This window comes from Lepisosteus oculatus, chromosome 9, assembly GCF_040954835.1.
Source record: "Lepisosteus oculatus isolate fLepOcu1 chromosome 9, fLepOcu1.hap2, whole genome shotgun sequence".
Classification (NCBI taxonomy): domain Eukaryota; kingdom Metazoa; phylum Chordata; class Actinopteri; order Semionotiformes; family Lepisosteidae; genus Lepisosteus; species Lepisosteus oculatus.
This window is the reverse complement of record NC_090704.1, coordinates 12,412,274-12,421,154: the sequence shown is the minus strand read 5'-3', so window position 1 is coordinate 12,421,154 and position 8,881 is coordinate 12,412,274. Positions and strand designations below refer to the sequence as shown.

At 34.2% G+C, this 8,881-nt stretch overlaps 1 protein-coding gene across 1 annotated transcript; it reads left to right on the top strand.

The window, feature by feature from the left end:
* Window positions 1–1,265: 1,265 nt before the first annotated feature.
* LOC102698352 (regulator of G-protein signaling 21-like) lies at window positions 1,266–3,767 on the top strand. The gene is made up of 5 exons (XM_006634940.3): window positions 1,266–1,426; window positions 1,873–1,950; window positions 2,075–2,136; window positions 2,403–2,569; window positions 2,794–3,767. Exons 1-5 carry the CDS (start codon window positions 1,329–1,331, stop codon window positions 2,974–2,976), a joined length of 588 nt encoding a protein of 195 aa, XP_006635003.2. The 5' UTR covers window positions 1,266–1,328; the 3' UTR covers window positions 2,977–3,767.
* Window positions 3,768–8,881: the final 5,114 nt, after the last annotated feature.

Sequence of the window (8,881 nt, the reverse complement as noted above, 5' to 3'; positions counted from 1 at the left end):
ACAAGGTTTTATCTGCAATGCACAAAATCTTATTTGAAACTATCTCTGTCTTTCTTTGGCATAATTGTATATCTGTAGACATTATAGGCACTTGGGAAAATAATACTGTACAGAAAGACTTAACTCAAATGTTGGACACTTTTTATCATTACACTCTTCTTTCCAAAGGACTTCAGAGATTTTCTTTCATCATATTTTTATCATCTTTCATCTTAAAAATTATTTTCATATAATATTATTTTCATATATAATATTCAATACATTGAAAATGCAGTGCATTAGATCATGGTTGCATATTCTAGTCAAAAACAAAGCTGGCAGAATTTTGCAGACCACACCATTTCTGTTTAAAAGATAGACCTGCCAGTATGCCCATTTTAAACAGTCTAAAGGTATTTAAGTATTTATTCATGGTGTAATGAATATTATTACTTCATGAAGAAAACATTGCATTGTTTTAGAGCTCCACAGTTCAAACTGAGGAAAGAACATAATATTAGCAACTGAATTTGTGCAGCACAAATGTAGTTGTTGGTTGTTTTTTTTCAAAATAAAATGATAAATAAAGAGTCTGAGCCATATTGGGCTGTAACTGAAACCTTACTGTTTCGAACTGTACGCATGCAAATGCCACAGTTTCCATGCATCATGAATGCCTTCCTTTTTTTAAGGTTAAAGAAAACCCGCACAAAAATACTCTCTTCTCATGTGATAATCAGCTTATGTGCAAGACCTGTGGGGTAGCCTCATGATTTGTTTCATCTTTTTCTCAAATGAAAGTTTTTTTGAACTCTGACCATACATGGTTTCTTCAAGATGCCGTAGGGTTTGGAAGCCTAAAAATATGCACTTTGAATTTAAACACAAACAAAAAAATGGCTAAGGCTTTTTAATGTTTTCCCTGCATGTATCATATCAGCCATTGTCTTTTTAATTACGTTTTAAGTTGTTCTTTCATTTAAAATTATCTGAGTGGACCTGTTTCATGCACCAGGCCAAAAAATAAAGGTCAGCATTTGCCTATCTTAGTACAGTTTGGTTTACATTTGCATGACTCTCATGCCTCTGTGTTAAATATGGTACTGTAAATTGAATAGGTTTTGAATCTGAGTGTACAGACATCACACTGTTCTCATTTCACTCACGTCATCATGTAGTGATAAAAACACTTCCTCTTTTTTGCGGTATGCTCAAAAACGCAGCAATGATGTCTCAGGCTCGCCCCTAGCAACCACAGATGTGTATAAAAAGGAAGCTAGATGACCCTGCAGCAGAGATATTTTAGTGTGACAAAGAGCAAGAGCTGATCTTCTGGAATAAAACCCAAGATGCCAGGATTAATGTTTTCTCAGTCAGTCACAGCACCACTGAAAGAATCTGATCACATGAGTATGGAGCAGAATGATAAAAAGAAGGCTAAGAATTTGTAAGTGAATACTGCATTGGATGCTTTTTATAAAACTCTTCATGCGATTTCTAACTGAGAGAAGTAGCTGACAGAAGTTAAAATATTTTACAAGCCTGAGATTAATTTTTGCTTTTCAGCAACATTTCTGTTTGCATACTGTATGTGTACTGTAGCTGGGATATATTTAACCGTTAGAAATTTGAAAAAATAGAATGCAATGTACTGTAGAGTACCTAACTGCCTAGCTCATAAAATTAAATATTTGTGAGCTCATTTTTATCACAAAATGTAAATTACAGTTTTAAATTAAATCAAATTAAAATTGTATTTACTTTTGCTGCAGAATGCATACAGTAAATAAAAAACAAAAGGTGCCAGCTTAATGTTTTCAAATGTTTAAAAATTCATTCAACTTATAGCCTGGATAAAAAAAAAATAATAGTATTTTCTCTTCATTCTTACAGGGGAAAAGACTTCATGTGTCGTCTGCAGTCCATGTTCTCAAATACAACATCCACTGATGAATCTTCAAAACACTCAAGGTACATATTATACACATTACTTGATAGCAATATTAAAATAATGAATATACAGTACAGTATACCTGCTTAAGATTTATACAACACATCTGTTTATCTAATTAACATTTAATTTTGTTCCCAACAGACTTAACCAAGAAGAAATCCTGTTTTGGTCTCAATCACTGGAGAAACTACTTGATTCTAAATGTAAGCAAGTTCTTACTGTATGTTAAGATTTACCTTTTAATAAGAAAGAAAAAATACAAAACTGTCCTGATGCAGCATAAATGCATAAAGAATACAGTTTAAAAAGTTTAAAATAATGCAAGATGAACAGATAGATAGCCTATATGTGAAAGTATAAATTCATTATATATATACTGAATATATTGTATGTAATTATAGAAATTGAATATATGTGCATTAACCTCTACTGCATTATACTAATATGTCTGTACTTTTCTAATTGACAGATGGAATGACTATGTTTCGGGCATTTCTGAAATCTGAATTCAGTGATGAGAACATTGAATTCTGGCTGACATGTGAGGACTACAAGAAAATTAAGTCTTCTTCCAGGATGACGTCTAAGGCTAAAAAGATTTATGAGCAATACATTCAAACTGAGGCTCCAAAGGAGGTGTGTTTTTTTCAATAAACACTAATTAAACAAATTATCACAAAGATCAAATGTATTATTCTGCAGTCCAAAATATTAAACTCTTTTGATAAACAATATGTACTACAGTATGAGAAGTTACTAAAATATGTATAGTCTCTAAAATAGTTCTAAAAATCTTAAACATCTATTCCATCTTCCTGAATTCTGCTTAAAGTCTAAACCTTTTTCTATTTTTTGTCCAGATTAACATTGACCATCAGACAAGAGAAGTTATCAAAGCGAACGTGTTGGCACCCACCATAAACTGTTTTGACGAAGCTCAAAAAATTGTCTACAGCCTAATGGAAAGAGACTCTTATCCCAGGTTTCTGAGATCTGACATTTACAAGAGTCTGTCAAGCAAGCCAGATTCAGTCAAAGGGTGAAGGATGTTCTCAGGAAAACCATGAACATGATCAGCCCAGGCTTCTGACGGAAACTCAAGGATTAACATCCAGAAGAACACGTGATGGGGCTCTCCAAAAGCTTCAGTGAAGATGGAGATGAGATGCTGTGTAGCAGCACGAGGACTGGACCCTTCCAAACACAAGTAATTGAAAGAGAAAGAAGAACGTATGGACAACTGCAAGTGAGGAGAAATGTATGAATAACTCGTGCAGTATGAACATCCTACAAGAACAAAGAAAAAAAGACAGCATAGACTGTCTAATGGCAGGTGCTTAATGACTCTATAGCATTTTGGATGTAAAATGTAGGTGATTTTTTAGAGAGTAGGAGGATGTCTGACAACACGCTGGGGATTCAACTCACATTTTAGTGCTGTCCAATGAGTCATGAATAAAGATCTGCCGTTTGGACAGTTATACAAGATTAGTTTAATTGAAACTGAAAAAGTTATATTCAAAAGCCATGTTTAAAAAATTCACCACCAACAAATTCTGAAACCTTCAAATCCTGTGATGGGAATTATGACATAAGGGAAAATAACCTTCACACTCATCAAGGAGTCAAGATGGTGTGAGCTGTTTAGCTTGGCCTGTGACCATGTTAAAAGTAATGTATCAAATTAGAACAATAAAATAGTTTTAGGACTGTGTTTTTATTATATGTAAACTGCCCATGCCGTTTTTAAAACTGTAATTTACAATCTAGTGTAAGGTATATTTAGTTTTTGCATGTCATTATAATTTGAAAAATAAAACAATGATTGTAATGATTTATTGCATCTGATAATTATTTGAAGAGTTCCATAAATTGTCTAAAAGTATTTTGTGCATGTAGGGGAATAACAAAACAGATCCTGACAACAAAAAAACACATTTTAGTATGAATATGGCCATAGTTGCTTTACCAAAATAAAGAGTACAAACAACAATTGTAGAACACAGACACTATATGTAAATCTATGCTGATACAAAGCTCATCTAACATTACCCCTGAAAAATATGCAAATCACAGTTACACCCATTCCTGTTTTTGTAAAAACATAGTCTGTAATATTTTTCATTGTAGAAATAATCATATTTCAAGATGTTATTATAGCAATTCAATATTGTTTTAATCCATATCCAGGGGATCTAAATTGGTGTAAATGGAAGTTATATCTTATTTTTTGCACAACAGTATGACAACTTGGAATGTGAACTTGTTTCACAATTAAAAAATCAGCATTGTTAGAAAAATACAATTAGCCTGGCTACTTTGGTGTACTTTGGCTTTCCTAATTAGGGAAATATCAAGCTGAAAAGACTATAACACAAAATTGAAAGATGGCAAACTGCTTATGGGGGCGACCTATTTACTTTAGATTCAAGGACGTGTGAATCTCAGGGTGTTTCTACTGTATCTGCTACTTTTCTAATGACTTAAACGAATTGCGAAACTGCATGACTGTGTACAATGTTCTAGTTTCAAAACCACTTCCCTATTTTCTTTTTGTCAGCAGCTAGACGAAAATTAGTTATCACAGTCACATGGCTCCAGAAGCGCGAAAGGACACGTGAACACAATTTGAACCCGGACACCAGTAATACAGGATGTTTTTTACAAAAAATGCATAATTACTAGTAGCTGCAAGAGCATACAGTACTTACTGGTAAAATAACATTTATTATAAATCATGTGATTTAAAAGTTAAGCAACTTAATTCTGTACAGGAGTTCAATATTTTGAGACTATTCAGAAAGGCTAAAAATCTGCAAGTAAATTTATCTCTCTCTCTGAACTTTTAGTCCTATTTAGTTTTGGGTTTTTTTCTGCTGTTCTGAAACATTGAGAGCACCATGTACCTTAAGCTTCCAAAAAATAATTACGCTTTTTTGTCTTTTAACACACTCGATTCAAGTTCAAGTTCAAGTTTATTGTCATTATACTCATATACAGGTATATGGTATAACGAAATGCTATTTAGCTAGCTCTTTTGTAAGTAGTACAAAAAACAACAATACAATTGTATAATAAAAGAAAGACAGAGACAACAGGCAGTGTGCAAAACAACAACAGGCAATATGCAAACAAAAGGTAACAGGTAATGTGCAAAACAACATCAGATGTGCAAAAACATGCATCAACAGAATGAAATAAAGGATAGAAAATTATAGGGAGTGAGCTTCTTGACATGTAAGGTAGACATAGATTTCAATGTGTGTTTGAGTTTTTGGTAAGACTCAATGTCACAAATGGATTATTCCACTGCTATATGGTCAAACCTTTATTTTGTTTTGTACCTAATATCAATAACAGCAATAATAGAAACTGTATTTTAGAATACAAATAATATAAAGGTCTCAGGCATCTGAGACAATAGTGTTTTAGATACTCACAACATGCTCTTGCATCAATAAACAAAACACAGTATACATAACACAATCTACACCAAATGCCCGTATAAACAAGTATATTTGAAGTTAAGTTTTGAAAACACTCAGAGTTCCAGATTTCACATGGAAGAATATTCCTCAGCCTATGTGAAATGCAGCCCACAGTATGTGTCATCTACAGTTTATGCTCGTGTTCACAAAACAAACAAGAGATCAGTATTAGAGATCCAAAGAGAGTGCAAATAGGGGTGAAATGCATTAGTCCAGATATATAAGTAAAAGAGATTCATTTTAGGACTTTACGAGCCAAGATTAACATCTTGAAGTCTTTACAAAATTCAAGGGATTTTGTATATGTTCACTAGACCATGATCAAGACAGAATTATCAGTACCATACGTCTTTTGGAACAGACTCTCAGAATGTCCTTATCGGTGCACTGAGCCTTTAGAAGAAACTTGGTTTGCTTCTCCAAACCTCAGCTGTGTTAGCCAATTGTCTGATGGTGCACCTGCTAGAGCTGGGTTTGAGTTGTTCAGGGCTACTTAGCTTGTAGATCGACTGTGGCTTCTTGGACCTCTTTAATGCCCATGAGCTCGCATTAACATCAGTGCCAAAAGTGCTGTTCCTCCTATTCATTATTGTCACTATTCAGAAACAATAGAAAATAATCGATTTTTACAAATTTAACTTGAAACAAATGTTGGTATATGTACAAGTATTCTTATATTCCTGAAATTAATAAATTGGACACACTTTTATTGGTGGTAAGTAAACTAAAAACACATTCTGTCATTTAGTAATGGTGAGATTTAATTGCAGTGCAGCATACCAGACACAGGATAAAGCTATGCAACTTTTCTTCTGAAATCACACTTTAATATTATTAATTGTTTTTTTTATCCTTTTTTATCTTGTATGTAATGTGCTGCTTACTAATAATGCAGCCATAGATTTATACAACTACTATAAAAGGTAAAGCTTTGCAATATTTCTTGTGCAATCATACAAGACGATGTAATTAGTTGTTTTTTTTCTTTTTTATAAAAAAATATTACAATATATGCTACCTATCATTGTGCGTCAGACATACTTTTGTGTGATTATGATATTCAGTTTAAGTACTGTACTGTATTTGTTTTCATTTGAAATTTTAACCTGTTTTCCTGTCAAGTGTCTGTGGGGTTTTCTACAGGATGCACTGAAGAGAAACAGGAAGATTAAGTTTCAGTTTCTTATATTACTGTGATTTATAAGAAGAGAACACTGTTGCCTGCGCGACAAATACTAAAGTTGCTGCAGTTCATTATTGTGTCTGTCTTTATGATTTGTTATTCAGGTCTGTGTAAGGTCATGCAGGGATAAACTGGTAATAGCTGATCAAATGAAATAATTATCATGATAGAGAGGAAAACTCACATTTCTTTTAAGCTGACCTATGGCAACATTTAAATATAATTACTACAAAATGTATGTACCTTTTTAAAAAAAGGAATAAGGATTTTGGGGGTGGCATGTGGTGCACAAGTTAGTGTTGCTGCGCACGGCATTGGGGCTCTAGGTTTAATTCCTGGGGTATTATCTGCTTAGAGTTTGTAAGTGTATTTTCTCCCCATGTTAAAGTGAGTTTCCTCTGGGTGCTCCCACAGTTCGAAGACATATTGGTAGATTAATTGGCTTCTGGGAGAATTGGTTCTGGGTGTGAGCGTGTGTCCTGCTATGGACTGGTGCCCTGTCCAGGGTGTATTTTATCTTGCTCCTGTTGCTTGCTGGGATAGGCTCCAACTCCCCCACAACTCTAAAGTTGGGTGAAAACATTACAAAATGTATGCATGCAATATCCAATTTCATTTGATAATTAGTCATGGTCACTACCTCATTCTTTAGTGTGAGCATAAAACCTGGATAACTGAGTTTATAATAAGCCAAGTACAGGATAATGGTATTACCCTTTTTATGTCTCAAAATAATTCAATGCTTTATGTTCAGGGATGAAGGTTTTGATGAAGCAGATACAGCATACATACAGTTTGGACTGATCAGCACAGGTAATTCCTTATGTGCTTATGATCACAGTTTGAATCACATGGTGCAACTACCTACAATGTGTAGAACATGCATGCATAGACATGCTTTTATATGCAGCTGTCACATTATTTTCAACCTGAGATGGGAGTTGAAAGGGCAGGAGATGAAGGACAGTACAGATGAATAGTGCACAATCCTGCAGTACCTAGTAAGCCTTAGGAGACAGTCAAGGGTGGTGAGCCAAGATTGGTTTTGGTGACACTATTGAGATAGTACTTAATAGATTTGGGAGTCTATTAATAAATTAATTTCCTAAATTAATTTGGAACATCTAATTACCAAAAGCATTTAATCCACATCCCTGCAACACCTCCATCATCAATCTAGGAAAGGCAGACAGTTCTTAGGATTCATCTAGGCAACTTGCATCTACAGGTTATCTTCCTGCTTTCTTACTGTGACCCTAAAATTTAAAAGACTCTGTGTTATGTGTGAGGGATATGACTCTTGCAGGCCTGCAAGCTTCTGTTGAGCAAAAGGTATAGTCGATGCACTCAGAGCTGAGAAATCCTCCGCTAAAACTATCACACCCCACTCTAGGAGTGGTCAGCCAGTTTTGGGCCACTCCCAAGGTGGGAGGCTCTGAACCCAAGTTGAAATTGAGCTACCAAGGAGCCTGCATAAAAACATTGTTAATGTCAATACCAGATACAAATGATTAGATATATACAAGCTTAATCTTTATGGTACATTTAAAGACTTTGTTGAGTTAGTTCATTTCAGCAAGATCAACATCTATTGCCCTGACTGTGTAATACAATGTACAGATGGTGTTATTTATAGGACATCCACTGTATTTTTTTTCTTTCTAGATTCCTACACTTTCTGAAGCAGGTATATTAGTACATTATCTGTTTTTGTCTCCCAGATTCAATTTGCTCGATATGCATCCTTACTGCCCTGGAAGACTTCAATAATGTCAGATACTTTCCTGTTTATAACTCTTCTGAAGTGAATCAGGCCATCATGTATTTTTTTATAAATTCCATGGTGTTGTTCTCATCTAGTCTAGTTTTGCCTCATTCCTCTAAGAAAGAAATACTAAAGTTGCTGCAGTTCATTATTGTGTCTGTCTTTATGATTTGTTATTCATATCCACCTATTTATTTCTGCCAACAATCATCAGGGGTGACTAGTTTATTAATGTTCATTTGACTTTATAGGTGAACGTTTTCCATAATAGGCAGCCATAACTTCTAGATAACTTCTAGATCAATGTTTTAAATTAAGCAAGAAGAGCAACACACCTACTGTACATATGATTAGCTTCTGTAAATGCTGAAACTGTCCTATAAGTGCAGTGTAGCTTTACAGAAATTAGCTTTACCTGGTGTTCATACAAAGGAAATTGTAGATATTGAAATGGAACACTCAACGTTACTTGTAGATATCAACAGAAGTTGTGTAGATAAATATAAAACAAT